The 20,382-nt window shown below is 53.1% G+C and overlaps 2 protein-coding genes across 10 annotated transcripts in view; one reads left to right on the forward strand and one right to left on the reverse strand.

Annotated features, from left to right (window-relative positions):
- ERI3 (ERI1 exoribonuclease family member 3) overlaps positions 1 to 9,781 on the forward strand; it is a 130,839-nt gene extending 121,058 nt beyond the window's left edge. For all 9 annotated transcript variants that reach the window (XM_027537478.1, XM_027537484.1, XM_027537480.1 and 6 more), the window contains one exon: positions 9,255 to 9,781. In XM_027537478.1, the coding sequence (XP_027393279.1) occupies positions 9,255 to 9,337 (83 nt within the window). In that variant the 3' untranslated portion in view covers positions 9,338 to 9,781. The remainder of the gene's footprint in view (positions 1 to 9,254) is intronic.
- A 365-nt stretch (positions 9,782 to 10,146) lies between these two features.
- DMAP1 (DNA methyltransferase 1 associated protein 1) lies at positions 10,147 to 19,358 on the reverse strand. The gene is made up of 11 exons (XM_027537474.1): positions 19,228 to 19,358; positions 18,948 to 19,097; positions 18,314 to 18,405; positions 17,870 to 18,065; positions 12,241 to 12,399; positions 11,952 to 12,119; positions 11,490 to 11,675; positions 11,319 to 11,390; positions 10,946 to 11,018; positions 10,488 to 10,783; positions 10,147 to 10,260 (listed from the first exon to the last, which is right to left on the reverse strand). The coding sequence occupies exons 2-11, from the start codon at positions 19,050 to 19,052 to the stop codon at positions 10,201 to 10,203; spliced, it is 1,407 nt and encodes a 468-aa protein (XP_027393275.1). The 5' UTR covers positions 19,053 to 19,097; positions 19,228 to 19,358; the 3' UTR covers positions 10,147 to 10,200.
- Between the last annotated feature and the right edge of the window lie 1,024 nt (positions 19,359 to 20,382).

Below are 20,382 nucleotides of genomic sequence, written 5' to 3' on the forward strand. Positions count from 1 at the left end.
GAGAACAGGGGTTACCAATTCCCTAGCCTCATAGTGCCCTTGCTGCCCTTGCCTCCCCTGATTTATTTTCTCACTCTCTTTCCTGCTTTTACATTCTGTATCAGTTACTATGCTTTTGGCTATAAGAAAAAGAAAACCCAGTTTAAATCTTAAACAATAAGAGGGTTTATTACGTCACCAGAGAGGTAAGGTTATCGTAGGGTTGGTTCATTTAGCATCTCAGCAGTGTCATCAAGGACCCAGGTTTGTTTTGTTTTTTTTCATTTTTTTTCATTTTTCTGTTCTTTTATCTTCAGCATGTTCTTCACAGACTAACTGCCCTCAAGGCTGGGAGATGGCTTCTTTGGTCCCAGACATGATGTACAGACATGAAAACATCCAGCCAGAATATAAAGGACTATTTCCCCCGCATGCTTCTCTTCTTAAGAGTCAATAAATTTTCCTTGAAGGTCTTTCAGCAAACTTACCATCATATCCCAGTAGCAAGAATGCTTGGCCGCTCCTAAACCCATGACTGGCAAGGGGTTAGGATCCCCACAAATGGCTCAGACCCTGGGGGTTCCCCCTGGGTCAGTGAAGGGAGTGGGTCAGCAGGCTCCATTAGCTATGCAGAGAGGGAGTGGCTGTTGGATAACCAGTCAACAGTGAACAGAGGAGAAAGGTGGAGACCAGGAGGGGGATGTACCTGGAGAGATGAGGGATCGAAATGGTTTTGAGGTTCCAGTGAGGGGAAAGAAAAAGTGTATTACTGTCAGTAACTAGGGATGTATGAATTTAGTATTTCAAAGGAAGAACAGTGGAGGAGGTTAACAAGGTGCAGGGTGTGACTGTGGAAATGGGTGAAAATAAGACGTAATGGAGATGGTTGTTCCTGCCGACAGCAAACACTAAGAAGCTGGCAGCAAGGTTCTCAAACGACAGGATGCAGAGGCCGTGACAGGCAGGGCTCCCGGGAGGGAGGTGGCCATGGTCTGTGTTGATAGTGCATGCTCACAGGACAGACCTCAGATAGGCTGCTGGCCGTGGGTCTGGGGCATGCAGACAAGCCTAACCTCTCTGTATCCTGGGTGTCCATTTTGGAAAGAATCTGCCCTCATTGGTCAGGCCATTCTGGAAGGAGGTGAAGCCCCATCACCTTCCCAGTGGAGCCACTCCAGGGCCCCCAGAAGACAGTTCCACAGGAGACCCCTAGGGACAGGCCAAGGTGGGAGCTTGGTTGGGGCAGAAGAGGCTGCCAGGCATGGTGGGTGTGCTCCGCAGTTCTTAGTGGCCACTTCTTCCCTGCTCCCCTCCCACGCCAGATCCTCTTCACTTGGCCTTAGGTTATCAAGCACTTTTAGCCCTGGCGTCCAGAGCCAAGAGGAAGGTGAGGCTTCCTGGCCCCTCTACCCCAGTGGGGTCTTGGCCGGGGACGAGTAGGGGGAGGCCGGCACCCGTTGTAATGGCCAGAGCAGCCGCCCTGTTACTACGGTGTATTTCACTTTTAATTCTGACATATAATGTAATGATCTTTTTTAAGGCCCGATGATATTATCTGCCTGACTAGATTATTGAGTCTTCATCATCTCCAGATAAATTTATGGCCAGGACGAGGCTCAGGATTTATCATCAGTCAATAGAGCTCGATACTCTAACAAGGCGTGTAATAAGATATACATATTTAATGATCCAAGGGGAGGAGCGCTAATGGGAGCCCAGAGTGACTGGTCCACGGGGCTGGGGCCCTGCCCTGGGGCTGCGGTAGCTGGAGGGGCATGGATGTAGTCTCTGCCCCGTGGTCCCCAACTCAGGACTGCCTCAGTCTCCTCCTGTCAAGACCCTGAGGGAGAGAAAGACAGGGAAAGGATGAGGCGACAGGGATAGTGTCAGAGCTGAGCCCGGAGGGTGTACACACGCCCCAGTGGGAACTCCTCTCCCTGCTTCCAGGCCTTGGAGGGCTTTGGGGTGTCCTTAGACCTGCATGCCTGGGCCCCTGAGCATTAGGGCGGGCCCACACAGGGAGGGAGTGCCGGGGCTGCGTGCCCAGTCCGCGCTGATGGTGACGGATGGTTTTTCATTACAGCCTCTCAGGTCCTGCCCGCGCCCTGTGTGGAAATTCTATTTATTCCCTAATTTGTAAAAATTCCCTCTTTATCTGATCCCAATCAGGGCGGGGTAATTGGCTCTCTGGGGCAGCGGCTGGGGTCCTTGATGAAGAGCTATGTGGATGTACCCGGCCCGGCCCCCGCCCGGCCCGCCACCAGGGCCCACAATTAATAATGATTTGCAAATGGCAGACAAGCAATAACACAGAAAGATGTGGCGTCCGCGCTGCCTCTTCATTTCCTCCCCTCGCATATATAAATGGCCACAGAACAAAAACCCAGCACTATAAATTCTGGAATTAGTTATTCACCGGGATAAATGGGGCCTGGAGCCACCCGCCCCTCTCTCCCGCCACCCTTCTTGCCTACTTTGCCCAGTCCGGGTCTGTCCCCAGGTGTGTTCCTGAGCCTGGCCCCTGACTCAGTCCCCCAGCTTCCTCCTAGACCGCCCTCTACCATGCCAGCTCCCCTTCCTGTGTGGCCTAGAATCGGGAGAGGACACTTGGGTCCGCAGCGTCCTCAGCTTCCACCTGTTTTCATTGACGTCTCTGGCTGCCCGATGGGGCTCCTGTCCCCGTACTGCACTGGGGTTTGAATGGAGTTGACGTGTCCTGCCAGGCCTGGGAGCCTGGACCCAGGTTAGTCTTGGGTGCCTTTGGCATTTGGGACCTGTCCAGTCATCTGCCTGGCCAAGTCTGAGTCAGGCTCCTGGTGGCCACATGTCAGTGGCCTATAAGTGATTCTGCTTACTGGTCAGGCTGTCTTGGGCTGTTGGCACAGGCATTTCCAGGCACTGTGCCCTCTCGGCCAGGCGCATCCTCTCCCCGCCCCCCAAGTGGCTGCGAGCTGGCGGGTAATGGGCGTGTAATGGCCTCATTTCCATGCCCGGCCTCCAGGAGCGGCGGTAAGTGTTTGATTGCCTTAATTTCCAAACACATCATTATCCCAGCTTTACCAGCGCTTAATAAACACTTTATGAGGATTTTTTTAAAAACATCTTCGGTCTGCATACTTCTCTGAAGTGATAAACTCTAATTAAGTCTAATATTTAAAAATATGGTAATGGTGAGTTGTTTGAATAAGTGGACTGCATTTCTGTAATTTCATTATTACGTAAAACACGCTAATTATTTGGAGCGCGCTTATTACGGAGAGAGAAATCGCCTGCTAATCAAGATGAAATTGCCTTTTCCCCTTATTGTGGAACCACCGTCATCCTTCACCATCAGCCCTGTGGCACCTCCAGGCACCTCGGTGGGGTGGAGGGGGGTTGTGCGGGGGGCGGGGGCTGGCTGGAAGAAGGGGTCACTTTGGAGTTGAGGCTAAGAGGGCCCTGTCTGGGGGGAGGGGAGGGAGCTGCAGGAGCCCTGCTGGTGGGGAGAAGGGAATCTGTGTCTGGGGTGGGGCGTTTCCGGAGGGCCAAGGTCACCCTGTCTGTGGGTCCAGGGGACTGTGTGGGCTGCGTCTGGGACAAGGAATGGGAGTTGGGGGATAGCAGAGTATTTCTGTTGGAATAACAATATTATCATTGGATACTATTGGAATAACACTACCAATACTACTACTAATAACTAACCCAGCCACTGTTTTAAGCACTTCACAAATAAAAACTCATTTCATCTTTTTAACAACCCTTTGAGGGAAGTAGTTGCTATAATTATTATTATTCCCATTTTAGAGAAGAATCTGAAACACAGGTTAAATAAAGTACAGTAATCTGCTCGTGTTCACACAGTTGTCCAGTGATGGAGTTTGGATTCGAATCCAGAATCTAGGGATACACAGGGGCCCTCTGCTGGCTTAGTCCTGATTCCCTGCCTTGGCCTCCTGTCTTCTGAGCTCCCATTTGCTGCTGTGCCCTGAACTGCGCCCAGCCATAGCTTGAGATGCTGCCCCCAGCACTGAGTAGCCGATTTAGCAATAAAAACATAGGATGCCAGTTAAATTAGGGTTTCAGATAAACAGCGAATAACTTCTTAGAGTAAGTGTGTTCCACGTGGGGCTGGGAACGAATTTGCTCTGGCAGTCCCTCTGACCCTTTGTGCTCAGGCATGCTGCGGCCAAGACATCCTAGCAGAAGGAGGCGGAGACGGGATGAGGTTCTAGAATGTTGACGTGCGCCAGGTTCTTGCCATCTTCCTTGTCATGGTTCCTGCTTCTCGCACTGTTCTCTCGTGGTCATCTCGTGGGTCCCTGCTTTGTGTGCTCCAGCCCCGTTCCTCGCTGGCTCCAGGAGATCACTATACAGTGTGTTGCCATGCTGAGCATTTTAGGCAGGGGACCTCAGGTTGTGTCTGAGGTCCTTTAGGCCTCACAGCCTCCTCAGGTCAGCAGCTTGTCACCGTTCTGCTCCAGGTGTCCTCTCAGGATGATTTGCCTCTTTGGTCATTTCAGGTTCGTTCTCTTTCCTGGTCTGACAGATCCACGTATGGAAATTGTATATATTTACAGTGATGGGGGATCATTCAAAAGTGTGGGGCAGGTGTGGACAGTTCAGTCAGTGGTGACAAGACAGCTGGCTATCCACTAGGGGAAAAAGCAAATTAGATCTTCTACTCACCACATACAAAAATAAATTCCAGGCAGACTAAAAAGTCAAAGTTTTTATAAACAGAGTATTAGATGAAAATATATGATAGTTCATTAGGTCTTGCTCATTCTATTTCCTGAAAATCTCTTGCCTCCATCCGCTTCTCCACATGACCATTATCTCTCCACCTTCATCTCCACCATCACTGGCCTGTTCTGGGCCAGTATTTCTGACCTGGACCAGAAATACATAGTACAGTCTGCTAGCTGGCATCTCTGCCTTCTGGGTTAACCCCTCCAGTCCTCAAAAGATAATTCTGAAACTCAGATTGGAGCCTATCATGCTCCTCAAACATGTGTATTCACCATCATTCCCAGAATGAAGAAATTAAAGCTCCTTAGTTTGGCATCTGGGGCTCTGCAGGAGTTCCTCTGGCCAGCCAGTGCTGACCTCGCCACTCCCCTGTCTCCTCTACATCACCTCCACCCACCATCTGCTCATCTTAAATTTGGGGGAACACTCCACATTTCCCATATGAAAGTGTTCCTGTGCTGTTCACTATGCTGAGAACACCTCCCCGCCTTGCTGGCTAGCCTCCTCTGCATTTTTTATTTACTCCTCCCAGGAATCCTCTCCTGATCCTTTGTGCCTGCTTTTCTCACAGCATCGTTCACGCTGCACCACTTGTAGCTGCAGTCTCTGAAGCTCCTCGAGGGCAGGGAGCTGCAGGGTCTGCAGGCTGTGGCCCAGCATGGGCCTGTGCACCTGGCACCCAGGAGGTGTCAGTGTATTTGCTGAATGAATGAGTGTATGAATAGATGGCCCTCCAAGAGCTTCCTGGGGCCCCTTCCCTCCTGAGGGTGGCCTGGCCTAGGCTCCGCATCCTGTCCTCTTTCAGGTCCCAGACAAGGGCACCAGCTGGAGCGTGTCAGCCGCAGGGAGCTGCCCTGTGTAAATTCTCACAGGCTGTCCTGAGCGGTCTGAGCCGCCCTCCACTAGCAGCTACCTTGCCAAGCAGGTGTTTGACTACCCTTGGGCCCAGCCAGCAAGCTCATCCTGTTAAGTGCTGACCCCACTCACCTTTGCGGGATGTAGGCAACTAGCCCCCACCCCCATTACAGCCTTGGCAATATAAAAACATTAAGAATTAATGCCAACATTAAAAATATTAATGCCCCCCAAAAGATGAGGGCAGTCTTGTCAAAAGTTGATGATCCTGTAGGAACATAAAAACAGGTTAGTCTTCTAGAATTTGGAGGTGAGGAAGACCTACTCTTAGAGGCCTCTGCTGTGGGCACAAGGCTCCCTGCTCTTGACCCCCCAGAACAGCCTCAGGCTGTTCCCAGTTGCTCAGTGATGGGCCACAAGATGGGACTGCTGACCCAGGGCTTCAAGCCGAGGACTTCCTGGGAGGCCATGTTGTTATCAGGCTCACCGGGAGCTCGATCTGACTTACTATTAAAAGCCCAGATTTGTGTCTGTGCTGATCAGTGGAGTACTGACTCTTAGGTCAGCTTCCAGGGGTGGAAGCCCAAAACTGCAGTAGTACTGACCTGCTGAATGAGCCCAGTCTGGGTCTCTCTTCATTATGATAGACCAGCTGCAACAAGTTAGACTCTGGAACCCCTGGTGGATGAAGTCAGTAGTCAGAGTTTGTGCCATGAGTGATAAGTGGTTTTTCCAAGTGTGCTGGCCCCTATGTCACCTATGCCACAGATTGTACAGTACACACCTTCTCACCACTGGACCATCCTGAAAACTAGCATCCTTACCTACCCGTCAAGAAGAGAGGAGATATTCCAAACATAAAGCACGTGCAGGCATGTGGCGGTTTCACTCGCTCATTCCTCACATAACACTCAGGTGGCACCTCTTATCATAACCCCGGTGAACCTGAAGTTTGGGGAGACTTGGCAGTTGCCGCAGGGCAACAGCCAACGGGCGAAGTTAAGACTAGAAACAGGTCTATCTGACTCCAAAACCTACTTTGTCATTTTCAGAAAACAGTAAGTGGCCCCTTGAGGCTGGAATCCGGGGGTTGAGGGTAGAGAGTGGCAGGGGTGAGACCAGAGATAGCAGGGATCCAGTTTTGCAGGATCCCTTTAACCTTGAAGTCGTAATGAGTGTGCAGACTTGAGGGCAGGGAAGCCACTGAAGAGATTTAAGGAGAAAAGAACGTGATCAGATTTGTGTGAAAAAGATCACTTTGGCTGTGAGAGAATGGATTAAAAGGGGAGAAAGAGAAGCTGCTGTTGGAAGAGCAGATGCTGGGCTCTGGACTGGGAGGTGGTGCCAGAGTGAAGGGAAGAAGAGGAGACAGGACGACGACAAAGCCTTCAGTTCATGCTTGATTGGACTGGGGGAGAAGGCAGGATGCCAGGCTTGAATCGGGCTTCTTCTGGGACATTTTGGGGTGCCATTCACTGTGGTGGAGAACACGGGAGAGTGAAGGAGCGGGGGGGAGGAAACGAGCTCACTGCTGGCCGTTTTGAGTTTGTGTGTGAATCTAGGAGGAGATGTCCCTGGGGTATCTGCATCTGTGGTCTGGAGCTCAGGAGGCAGTTTCCAGAAGTAGCTGGAGCTCAGGATGTGGATGAACCCCTCCAGGGTGTAGAGTGAGGAGAGGTCAGGGCTGAGACTAGGGTGCGTGGACCTTCACCCAGCCCCAGACCAGGCACAGGTGGGAGGTCAGCGCTCGCCCACTGGATGGCTGGTGGCCTGGGGGGAGGGGCTGGGCACCTTCACTTGGGCCAGGGGAGGCAGATTGAGTGATTTGTCCAGCAACGAGGGAGGAGCCAGATGAAGTCAATAGAAAACTAATTTTCTTTTCTGCTGGAAGAAATGAGGTGTGTGGCCGCTGGGTAATTGCAGATAACGAGGGGACTTATTCTTAATATGCACAGTGGCCGTGGTCCCCAGAGTGTCAGAGACAGGAAGGACTGGAGGTGCCCTGACAAGGCCAGATTTACTTGGGAAGAAAATCATCCTATCAACAGTACCATCACAGCTCCTCGACCCTGTCGTTAAGGCCCTTCTGTCCTGCTCCCACACCCACCCCTCCTGCACAGCCGTTCCTGCCCCATTCCCCTTCGACTGCCTGGCTCCTCCTGTCGCAGCCCCCTCCCTCCACCCTCTACCCCCACAGCCTAGGCGTACACTAAGGGAGACAAATGACGGGGCGGCAGCTGAGCGGGGTGCGTGTCCGGCCCATAAACCGCAAGGATGGGTCACGTCTGGAGTTGCCATGGCCGCCACTACCCACCCATCTGTCTTCGCACTGTTCTGCCTCAGACTAGCCTTCACGGCTTCCCAAATGCCTGGGGTCTCATGTCTGTGCCCACATCCACCCCAGCTGGTTACCTTCATTTTGAGCTCTGAGAAACAGGACTATGTGTGACTTGTCTGCTCCGTGCAGGGTCTGCAGAGCTGGGGTCCAACTGATGGCATGAGGCTTGGTGACCGGACTTGCCCCGCTCCCACAGGCATCCTCGCTCTGGCCGGTCCCCTTTCCTAGTCTAAGATCCTGGCAAGGAGAGGCTGGGAGCTCACTGGAAGGGGTTGGTCCTTGACCTATGCAGGGCCTCCTGACCTCACCTTGACCTTACCACCCCCCACACCTGATTATGACATCGATGTACAATACTTCTGCAGTCCTAGCATCGATCTGGTAAGAGCTGTGGCAGCTGAGGTCCCGGTTGTGGTATAGGAGCCACCTATGGGATGTGCGAGGGGGGTGGTGAAGGGAGTCCTGGTCCATGACCATGACACTGAGGCTCCACGAGTACCTGTGCCTGTGGCTACCTGCGTCTGGGGTCTGGGATGGCTTTCACCATGGAGTTTCTCATAGGAATCAATACTGAAGACTGCTGCCAGCATCTGGCAGGCGCAGATGTCTTTAATCTGAGATACTGCCAGAGTGAGGGTCTGAAGCCTGCCTGGGAAGGAGAGCAAGCTTGGGCTGAGCTCCACGGGCACGTCTGGTAGAAGGCTGCTGGCCAGGGCATGAGAGGACCACAGACCTGGCCTTTCTCTTCTGGCTGGGGCTGCACAGAACCAGGCACCCAGGCAGCTGCTGCTGGAGCATGTGAGCCTGGGGCCCCAACTGGAAGTGCCAAGGCTTGTGCCTTGTCACCAGTGATTATGTCCTGGGCCACATCTCCCACACACACGGAAGTGCCGGCAAAGTCACCCTGGCCGTGGGTGTGATGAATGGCCGCACAGTAATGAAATGGAGACATCAAGGCGGGTGGCGGGAAGACGGAGTGTGGCGGACGGGCCGTCCCCACGCGGCGGCAACAAGAAGGATCGCCCAGCGGCCGGGGGCCGTCAAGGGAGAAATTACACATTTACTCTGCCTTTTTCTTACTGCGACGGCGCCCATACATCACCACTGGGGCCGGGCGGGACATGCCGGCCAATTTCCAGCATGAATTATGGGACTGAGAGGCCCTGAGACCAGGCTTCCTGCCGACCCAACCTGAAGCTGGAGATGCTGCCACCTGGGTATAGGACCCCCCTGGTTTAGAGCCTTTGGCTCCTGAATCTGATCCTTCTTCCCACGACACCCGTTTAGGAGCACTTGTGGGCCCACAGGGGAAGGATCTGGGGCCCACCTAACTGTCTCCTCTCCCTCCTTTCAGATGACTGCAAGAACATTGCCAACATCATGAAGACACTCGCGTATCGAGGCTTTATCTTCAAGCAGACGTCAAAGCCGTTCTGACTGGCCGAGGATGGGATGGGGCAGGACAGGGTAGCTGCTTGGCCCAGCCCAGAACCTTCCTCTCCCTCACCAGAGGGGCAAAGGGAGAGTGGCACAGCTCTGCATCCAGAGTGTCCCCCAGCCCGCCCTGTGGGCTTCTGCCCTGGGTAAGGCCTGGCTACTTGGCCCCTCTGGAACAGACACTTTGTGCCCCCTACCCCCACCTCTCAACCTCAGCCCAGTATCAGCCCCTCCCACTGTGGGCCTGGGCTGGGGGACCTCCTCCTCACCGCCTCCTCCCAATACACAGGCTTCTGCTGGGGCCACCAAGCCCCCCTGTGCCCCCTCCCATCTGTAGTGCATGGTGTGTGGTGCCCCCAGGGCTCCAGGACAGATCAGGCCCCACCTTGTGTCTGCCCCCGTCCCTGCTGTGAACGTGCCACTGAATAAAGTCGGGGAAATGAGGCCCTGGGTGTGTGTGTGTGTGTGTGTGTGGACCAAGTGGTGCCAGGCTGCCCTGTGCTCAAGGCCACCAGTAGAGATGGCATCAGTGGAGCACCTGAGACTCTTTCTGAATATGCACAGGGCTGCGGGGACTGTCTGAGCACGAGGCTGTGTTAGAAGGCAGCTGGGATGTATAGTCGTTGCTATGTACAAACCAAACCAAGTGTAGAACGACGCGTGTTCCCGGATACAGGAGTTGGGGGAGCCGGTCAGTGGTTAAAGGGCTGCCAAGGGCCTCAGCGTAGGCAAGCCCCAGTGCCACCCCTCCTGGCCACCCTCCCAGCCAGGGGCATCAGAAGCGGTGAGAAGGAAAAGGAGGCAGCCCAGTCCATCTCAGCAGCTCTATTTACACAGCAGCGTCCCACACCCCGTGGGGCCTCTCATGGCTTCTTGGCTTTCTTCACAGAAGAGGAGCTGGAGGCCGATTCTCGCCGCTTCCTCTGAGGAGACACAAGGTGCCGAGATCAATGGCTGGACTCGGGCTTGGTGCACGTGTTTCCTGCTCTGCGTCAGGAAGGTGACGCCCACTGGCCACCCACTCATTCTGAGAACCCCTCAGAGCGATGATCCCGTTTCGGGCGCTAGAGGGGGTGGGGCCCGTGCATGCACGTGCGTGTGCTCACTAGCAGGGCCAGCTGGAGCTCTCCTGGTCAGTCCAGCCTCTTACCGAATTGGGCGTGAGGGGTGCGCCCACCACATCGATGATGGCGTCCTTGCTGGGGTCAGAGCCAAGACCGGGTTCAGACACCGCTGGCTCAGGTGGGGCGGGGGCCGGGCCCGACGCCGGGGTGGTGGGGCCGCCCAGCACGCCAGCCCGGGCCAGCGCCTCGTGCCGGTGCCGCAGCATCTGCAGTTCATACTCGCAGTTGGCGCAGGCCTGCTTGAGCTCGTAGAGCAGCACCAGGTCACTCCGCAGCTCATTGAACATGTGCACCAGCTCCTCCGTGGGCGTTGGGCTCAGCTCTGTGGGCGGGCAGGAGGCACGGTGGTGGGAGGCCAGCAGCAAGAACTGCCCCCTACCGCCTGGCCTTCATCCACAACCTCGCCTGGGGGGGGAGGTGGGGGAGGGCGGAGGCCCCTTCTGGTGGGAAGGTCCATCCTGAGGGGCCCAGCCTCCACACTCACCCACACCCAGCTCCAGCAGCATCTGTTCCAGGGCCTTGATCTTCTTCTGTCCCACAGAGCTGGGCAGCTTCATCTGCAATGACCCAGGCAGCTCAGCTCAAGCGGGACCCTCTCCCGACAAGTGGTTTAGAATGAAGGGGACAAAAGGAATTGGGTCGGGGTGGGGAGGGCTAGAAGAGAAGTTAACCCCTAGAGGCAACTCTGGGTCACAGAAGGAAACAACCAGTGAGTAGAACAGGCTGAAAACTGAGCTCAGCCTGGCGTCCCCTTGAGATCCTGGTGTGTCCGCCTCCACCTGCTCCAGGCCCCTGGCCCACAGCGCTCAGGCTATAAAGCTGAGGCCCAGACACAGAGAAGAAGGTGATTCACGTACCCGCTGGCTCCGCAGCGTGACGCCCGCAGACTTGAAATCTGGGAATTTGATGCCTGCCGTCTCAGGAACAGCCTGGGGAGGAGCAGTTATGGAGACCAGGATGTCACTGGGAGAGGGCCCAGTGTTAGTCCCAGCCCCCCACCCTAAGCTGGGCTGGCTTAGTCTCCACACCGGCTTCTCAGCCTCCTTTTTCTGGGGCAGCTTCTTCTTGGGGGCCTTGCGTTCCGTGCGCCGCTGCTCGGCAGTGGTGTCTGCCGCTGTGATCAGCTTCTGCAGGTCCTGGCTGCGCTTCTCCCGCTCCTTCTTCCGGGCCTCGATCTTGCGCAGCTCCTGCAGCAAGTACTCCTCCTCCGCCACCTGGGAAAGAGAGACGCTGAGAGGAGCATGAAACTCAAGCGGCAGCGACAGACAGAGGGAGACGGGGGGGTTGGGGTGGGGGGGGGTGCTGGGCTGTCTGTGAGGGACTCTGAGCAGCAGGGGGTCGTGAGCGCTATAGCAGGGAGGGTGGCTAGTGAAGGGTGGGATTGGATGGGGTCGGAGCGGGGGCAGTAGGGGAGCCGAGGGCGTGGAGGGTGGAGGCGGTGGTTGGGGGTCTCAGGGCTTGGAGAAGAGTCTGTGGGACTCGAGGCTGACCTGCTCTGGGGTCCGGTTATAGAGACGCTCCAGCTGTTCCTTCCGCCGTCGCTCGTGCCCAGCATCAAATACTGGTATCTTGAGGTCTGTGCCTGGCACGGCCCGCACGTTGGCAAGCTTGGCACAGATGTGGTAGTACCGCTCCTTCAAGTCCTCCACAGAACGCTTCTAAGGACGACATGGAGAGAGAGACAAACGCTCAGAGGTGTGTGAAATGGCAGGCATGAAGCTAGTGGCCTGCCGGGCCCGAGGGTTGGGCACACATGCAAATAACAAGGCACCAGCTCACCTTGAACTGCTGGTGGTCATACCGGTCATGGATAACGACAAAACGTAGATCAAAGCGGCGGCTGAGGTCAAAGAGGTGGTCGGTCTCTGCCTTTGTCCAAGCGTCGTCGTGAAGGTAGAGCTGGTACTCCTGCTCTGAGTACACGGGCACCTGCACTGTCTACAGGCGGGCGGGGAGGGGGATGGGCACGCCCGGTCACGGCACGTCGCACAGGCTGCAGCCCCGTGACCACAGTCCCTCCTGTTCACTGCCCATGCCTGCACTGGACAAAAGCAGATCCTCTGCCTGGGACCCTGCACAGGACCCCTGGAAATGATGTTTCCAGAGCAAGGAAAGAAACTGACGGCTTGACCAAAGGCCCTGGCAGGCTCCAGGACTGTCGCCCACCTCTGGATCCACTCCAGGAGACCAACTGCACAAAACACACGCTCCTGACCCCATGGTTAAGGTGAGGGGCCCACGGGTAAGCGTGTCTGTGGAGTCCAAGGTTGTCAACTTGGAGTAGGGCAGACGGCTAAGTTCAGAGAAAGGTCCAGGAGCCCCTAGCAGGGAACACTTGTCTGAAGCACTCCTGCCACCCAGTGGTGACAGGGAGACTTGCAGCTCCCCAAGTCGGCCAAGGTTTCATCTCTATAGAAAAGGCACCTGAATCCTACCCCCCACATAAACCCCCATCCCAACCCCCATGCCCTGTCCTCCAGACCTCCCTCAGGGAAACAGCACCACTATGGGCTGGGTCTGTCAGTCAGAGACCCCAGGAAGGAGACAGTGCTAGGCGGAACCAGGGAAGTTTCTCCATCAAACGACACTGGCTCTCAAAACCCTCATGTCCCGCAGCCTCTTGGACATTTCCTACTGGAGGTCCTCCATACATCTCAATGAGTGTGTTCAGGTGGTGCATGTTAACCAGGTTCACTGGGGTGACCATTTCACAGTATATACAGATACGGGATCATTACCTTCTAAACTGAAGCTAATATATAACAGTTATACCTCAATAAAAAATTCAGTATGTTCAGTACTGAGCTCATTGTGCTCCCTCAAACTTCTATCTCCTCCAGTTCAGATCTCAATGTTGGCATCACCCAAGCAAGAACCCTAGGAGGCATCTTTAATTCCTACCTTTACCCTTGAACCCCTGCTGCTGCTAAGCTGCTTCAGTTGTGTCCGACTCTGTGCGACCCCAGAGACGGCTCCTCTTTCCCAAATCTGTGTCTTTTACCTCCCAATTCTCCACTGCCATGCCCGTGTCCAGACCATCACTACCCCCTTGCCTGGATAGAGATACAGCCTCCCCACTGGTCTCTCTGCCTCCATTTAATCCTCTTTGGGCAATTCTCCATCTGCAGCCAAGATGTGACCTCTCTGACACTGCTCAAGGGCAGCCTTTAGACCAGTGCTGCTGCAAACCTGGTCTACAGTAAGTACAGAAACGAGAGTAAGCATTTAGAAAGCTTTACAACAATCTTATAGCATCATCTGCTGCTAAATAATTGAGAAGAAACATGGACTGATATTTTGTCTTTTCTTACAATTTTACTATCTTTAGTAGTCTCTGATGAATTGGGAAATGTTTTAAAATGTCCTTTATCACAGATAATTTGAACAGCACTGTTCTAGAATATATAACTGATGTTACCCAACCATCCCTTATGAAACCCCTCAAAGGCTCCCTGATACTTTGAAAGTGCCTTCTAGATAATCTGTAAACTTGCCAAGAGCAAGGGTTGTCTGGATCACTTCCTACCTTCTAGGCTCAGCACAGGACCTGCACACTGTAGGTATCAATGAATATTTATTGAATCAATCAGTGAACACATGGTAAGTGACCTGGCCTCCCTCTGCAACCACTGTCCTTCATGGACCCTAAGTTCCAGCTGAGAGACTAGCAGTTACTGGAATATACCAGGCTCTCCCCCTCAGCCTTTGTTGTTCTTGCCCCAAATGCCTTCTCACTTCCACATTCCTTCTACCTAGATAACTTCTCATCCTTTGGATCTCTCTGCAGTTGGTTAAGTACCCCTCCTATGCATTTTAATTCCATTTAACTAAAAAAATATATACTCAGGAACAGTGTAGCTGGTCCTGTTCTCAAGAAGCTCATGGTCAGGGAGTTCCCTGGTGGTCCAAAGGCTAGGAGTTGGCACTTTGACTGCTGGGGCCCAGGCTTGAATCCTGGTTGGGGAAGTAAGATCCCACAAGCCACATGGCGCAGCCAATAAAAATAAAAAGAAGTTCACAGTCAAGCAAGAGAGATCAGCAAATATTTATTAATATCGTGGGTCTGCTAGACCTATGCTAGGGACACAGTGCTGAGTAAGATGGGCCTTACCTTCTCAGAGCTCACAGTCCAGCTGCAAAACTAATTTAGTACAGTGAGGCAAAACTGATGACAAAGGTATGCCTAGGGTGTAATGAGTGACACCTGATTCAGCCTGGGACAAGGGTTGACAGGGAAGAGATAAATGAGGTCTGGTTCAGCCTTAAGGTTAAGTATAATAGAAGTGAACTGGTGAGGGAATGCAGTGGAGAGAATCCTAAGCAGGGGGACCACGTAAACAGTGATGAGAGAGAAATGGCCTGAAGCATCAGGACACATTAGGGGAACAAGAAAAGGGCAAGACAGGGAAAGGCCTAAGAGAGCCTGGAGAGTCAGCAGAGGGGAGCTGCTGCAGGCCTATCCGCCCGCTAAGGAGTCTGGAATTCATCCTGTAGGTGATGGGAGCCAGAAAGTTAGTTTTAAAGAGAGGAGTGAGATCATGATTCTCTTCTACATAGACCACCCTGGCAACAGTGAAGACAGAGGGGGTGAAATATGAACTTAGGAGACCACCTGGCAGGTTTAAGAAATAATCCAGGTAGGAAGTGAAGAGGCCTGAAATAAAGCAGCAGAAGGTAAAGAAAAGGGCACACACTTGAGAGGCTTTAAACATCCCAGGTTGTGACAACTGGCCGTAAGAGGTGAGGGAAGATGCTGTCACAGGTAACTCTTGTGTTGCTGGCTTGAGCTGGGGAGCCACAGACTGAAAGCACGACCCCAGGAATGAGCAGCGTTGGTAGGAAGATGCTTAGTTTCCTTTACTGTGGCTTCATTCTCCACCCATAACCACCACAAGCTTTCTAAAACTCAAATGTGATCCTGACACCATTCTACTTAAAACCTACTAGTGGCTCCCCAAAGACAGCGCAAAGCCCATTCCTGAGCCTGGCTACCCAGCCCTGCCTGACCCAGCCCTGCTAGCCTCTCAGGCCTCTTCTCCCTTGTTCCGTCCTGGACTTCAGGCTTCGTCAACAGGGAAATGCCCACAGCATCCCATACACATGACTGATTTTTCATTTATGTCTTTGCTAACGATGACTCCTCTGCCTGAACAAGTCACTGTACTCTTTCCTACTATTACCTGGTGACATCCTTCAAGAGTCAATTCAATACCTAATGACCCAGAATCCTGTGCCTGGGCAGATACCTGGAGAAAACTCTAATTTCAAAGACACATGCACCCCTATGCTCACAGCAGCACTATTCACAACAACCAAGACGTGGAAGCAACCTGAATGCCCACTGACAGTGAACGGATAAAGAAAACCGGTATATATACACAATGCAATACTGCTCAGCCATAAAAAAGAATGAAATGATGCCATTTGCAGCAACATAGATGCAACTAGAGAAGTCAGACAGAGAAAGACAAGTATCATATGATATCACTTATATGTGCAATCCAAATATGATACACATGAACTTGTTCACAAAACAGAAACAGACTCACATACACAGGAAACACATTTATGGTTCCCAAATGGGGATGGGGGAGGGATAAATTAGGAAACTGGGGATTAGCAGATACAAACTACTATATACAAAACAGATAAAAAAGGTCCTATTGCATAACATAGGGAACTATATCCAATTAACTTGTTATAATCTAAAACGGAAAAGAATAAGAAAAATTTTATATTTATATATATGTGTGTGTGTGTATGTGTATGTATACACACACATAGTTTAGTCGCTAAGTCATATCCAATTCTTGCAACCCCATGGACTGTAGCCCACCAGGCTCCTCTGTGCATGGAATTTCTCAGGCAAGAATACTGGAATGGGTTGCCATTTCCTTCTCCAGGGGATCTTCCCAGGCCAGGGATCGAACTTACATCTCCTGCACTGGCACGTGGATTCTTTACCACTGAGCTACAAGGGAAGTCCTGGCATGGAGCAGTATTTACGAAATATAAAATGAACACTCTTTTGTCTTCACCTTGAATTGTCTCATCCAACCTTTCCTCCCCCACCTCAAACCTCTTACCTCTTGGATATCCCTTTTCAATCTTACATCTCCAGCCTCTCCCTCCATTGGACCTGAAGGGCCTAAAGATGGTGGTGAGGTGGAGAAAATTTGGGGGTGTGGGGGAGAATGACGGGTCACACCTGGACATGCTGAGTCTGAAAGGCCTGTGAGCCATTGGGGGGAACGTGTCCAGGTGCAAGCGGATGTACTAGCTGAGGGGAAAGAAGTCAGGACTTGGGAGTCCAGCTACAAGCCCCCTGGGCTTTCAGGCTCAAAGATTAGGCTGCTCTAAGCTGCAGGGACTGGGGTCCATATTGTGTAGTGGCTTAAACAATGGCCTAGGGAATCTTAGCCTAGCCCAGCTCTGTTTCTCCCTGGTTGGGTGAGTCTGGGTATGGCCCTGCTCCATCTGAGCCTCAGTCATCTAGAACAGAGAAAAATCAGTGTGGACTAGGGTGCTGGTACAGAGAATGAAGAACATAGGCAGATGTCATTTATATAGAAACCATCAGCAGGACTCATGACGAGATGTATCACTGAGGTCTAGCTCAAATCCCAGCTTCTCAGAGAGGCCCTCCCTGACCACCCTACCTAAATTAGGCCTCCTCTACATCTACAAGTTCCCTCTTTATCTCATTTCATATCCTGGTTTCATTGATCAGTCCTATCTGAAAGAATCCAACTTATTTGTTTCCACGTTTGTTGTACGTCTTCCCTACTTTCTTTGTTCTGTTGTTGACTGAAATAATATGAGTGCTAAAGGAGGACTAGTTAAGGATGAGTCCCAAATTTCTGGTTTGGGTAACTGGGTGGATGGTGGTGTCATTCACTGATGTGGGGAACAGGTTTACGGGTGGGGAGCAGAGGGAAGGTGGTAAGTTCTGCTAACGGAAATCCACTTGATCTGAAGTACCTGTGGAGCCTTTAGGGAGAGAGGTAAGCAAATGACTGGATATATGGGAACTGCTGCTCTGGACTGGAGATATTAAGTTGGGGTTAGTGGCAGAGAGAGGGTAACTGAGGTCATGGTGTAAATGAGGCACACTAGGGAGAAAGTAGAGAGTGAGCAGAGTAGAGCACCTAGGACATTGCTCTGAAGAACAGCAACAATTGAAAGGCCAAGGCAGCTCACCAAAAATCAGAGCAGAGCTAGGAGAGGACCAGACTCCACGGGCAGAGAAGACCCTGCAGGCATGTGTCCCAAGGACTGAGTGGGCAAACATGGTCGAGACCTGGTTTGAGAGTGCCTCTGGAGCCAACCAGGAGACTGGAGAGCTCAGGCATGTGGCTCAGAGCAGGTAGGCACAACCCTGGCCTATGTCCCCATGGTGGTGGCTCACCTTATTGAACCTGGCGAAGGGGTAGTCCTTGCCCTCCTCTGCTGCCCTTCGCCAGTGGAAGAACATGGCTCCATCCTTGCGGGCTGGGTTGGTGAATGGCATCCACTTCCAGGGCCGTACCTTCTTAGAGCCCAACTTGGCCTTCACTGTGCGGTAGCCTTGGCCAGTGTCACTGGGTAGCAGTGGGGGCGCGTCCCTGGGAGCAGGTTTAAGGAGGTGAGAAATTACAGAGTCAGAAGGTGTGGAGAGAGCCTTTGGATCCAGGCTGCTGATCTACCCTAGAGCAAGGAAGTCATGGCCTGGAGTGAGACAGCCACGCTCCTGCATCCTAGTGGGCAAGCAAGAGCCCTGAGTGAGGAGGAAACTGGCTGGGAAAATCAGGAGTTAGGGACAGGCAGGTTGGTCAGGGGCCTAAGCCTGGGGCCCTGGGGTTCTAATACTTGCTTCTTGTCAGAGTAGAGCAGTGCATAGACCTCCCGGTGCATGCCCTCGGGCCTCTTGAAGGTCAGTGTCTCCGAGGACTTCTTGGACTTTTTCTGGGGAGGGAAACCACAGGAGAGAAACCACAGCCTAAACTCCCTTTCCTGAAAATTCTTTAGCCCAGCTCAATCCCTGAACAAACCAGCACCTACAGGTAGAGCGACACACTTTCACACTGTGACACGTCATGACACACTACGAAGGCACAGAAACCCACTCCAGGGGCGCCTGGGTACGAGTGGGTCATTCCCCACCACACCGCTAACCTCAGAGCCCGACCTGGCAGAGGAGAAGACATTTCTCCCTTATCTCAGCACGGTCACCCCGACTTGATGCCCCTCCCCCAAATATCCCACACAAGTGTCACTCTCCAGGTCCTCTCCTATACGCGTCACACTTTCTTGGTCCCCACCACTTTCCACGGGTGTCCCCCTCCTCCGTCCCACCTCACCACGGTGACACATGCTCTCCATGCCGTTGTGTCATATCTTTTACCGCCCGTCTCACTCGTGCGGCACCCCATCTCTCCTCGAGCCCTCTTCTGTGTCACTCCTCACCACTTCACTCCCGCTACCCAACTCCCAGGCACCACTGCTACCTTGTCCGGATTGATAATGTCCTTCTTGCTGATGGTCCCAGAGGCTGCGTCTCCCTCTGGACCCCCGAGTTCTAGAATGTCCCGGACATCCGCGCCTGTAGCCATCGCGCCCAAAGGATGGGGGAGCGCCCCGAGGTCAAGGGTCAGTGCCTGAAGAGGGACCAGGCTCAGATCAGGAGGCGGAGCCACTTCAGCCCCAAGTGGGGGCGGGGTGAGGAGGCGGGCCGCGAGAACGAGACTGGCCCAGGGTCAGGTCGGGATCCCACCAGTGTCCCGCCACCTGAGTCTCCCTAACGGCCCCAGGTGTCTCCTAAGTCTCAGCGCCTCCACATCTAAGCTTCCCGGCTGCGGCCCAGCGGCTCCACTATCTCCTGAAAGCCGCGGACAGAAACTTCCGGTCGTGCGCGTTAGAAACGTGGCCGACTGGAACGCTTCCGGTCTGTGCTAAGCGCAAAGCAAGCCGGCTGGCAACCCAGTATGAAAATTACTGACCGCGCAGAGCCTGTCACCCACCTTGCCTCCCAGGAACTCGCCGGTTTCTTGGACTGCCTGGGGTTCTGGCATTTTCCCTCGGCGTTGGCATTTCCCTCTGCGTTGCGCCATCGCGCAATGAAAAGAGAGTGCACAGCTTTGTGACCTTGGGAGTCGCTTAATTTCTCTGCACTCGTTTCTTCAAAGTGGAAACTGTAATGGTACCTGCGTAAACGAAGTGCCAATAATCCATGTAAAACATTAACACGGTGCCTTTTTCCATTAAACGAATTAGTGGTGTTAATTGCCTTTGTTCATTTAGTGCTAAGTACGTACCAGACACTGTGCTGAGCGTTGAAGAGATCAACCAGACAAGGCAGAGCTTGCCAGGGTGGCTGCCAAGATGGTGTGAGGTGTGGACCCTCACTTGCACCTCCTCTGATTGGGTTGTCTGTGGATCGGGATCCCGTGGGACTTTACTGGAGCCCAGCTTTCTGAAACTTCACTTGTCTGGGAGCTAGCTGCATTAGTGTGGGTTCCAAAGAGGTTCAAGAGCACAGCCCCGAGCAGGTAGCAACTGGAAGAAGTATCCCACAAGGGAAGAAACTTGCTGATCTTCTTGGAGAGAGAGAGAGAATCGAAGAACAGAAGGTCCTGAGGAAGGGCAAAGGGACAGGGGAAGCAGCTCCTAACTTCAGCCTCTGCAAAATAGCCTGCAGACATGGAAGACCCTGGGCATTGGGCATGGGAGATGGAGTGGAGCTTGTAAGGCAGGGGTCCCCAACCACCAGAATCTACTGCCTGATGATCTGAGTTGGACCTGATGTAATAATAATAGAAATAAAGTGCACAATACATGTAATGTGCTTGAAGCATCCAGAAACCACCCCCACCCCCAATCAGTGCAAAATTTGTCTTCCATGAAACAAGTCTCTGGTGCAGAAATGCTTGGGGACTGCTGTTG

Source organism: Bos indicus x Bos taurus, chromosome 3 (assembly GCF_003369695.1).
Source record: "Bos indicus x Bos taurus breed Angus x Brahman F1 hybrid chromosome 3, Bos_hybrid_MaternalHap_v2.0, whole genome shotgun sequence".
NCBI classification, from domain to species: domain Eukaryota; kingdom Metazoa; phylum Chordata; class Mammalia; order Artiodactyla; family Bovidae; genus Bos; species Bos indicus x Bos taurus.

Excerpts from the sequence above, each read along its gene's own strand:
- DMAP1 (XM_027537474.1), bottom strand. The coding sequence starts at position 19,052 with ATGGCTACAGGCGCGGATGTCCGGGACATTCTAGAACTCGGGGGTCCA. Across the intron at positions 12,400-17,869 it reads CCTTCGCCAGGTTCAATAAG|ACAGTGCAGGTGCCCGTGTA; the intron begins GTGAGCCACCAC and ends GCCCGCCTGTAG. Across the intron at positions 11,019-11,318 it reads TCACGCTGCGGAGCCAGCGG|ATGAAGCTGCCCAGCTCTGT; the intron begins GTACGTGAATCA and ends GGGTCATTGCAG.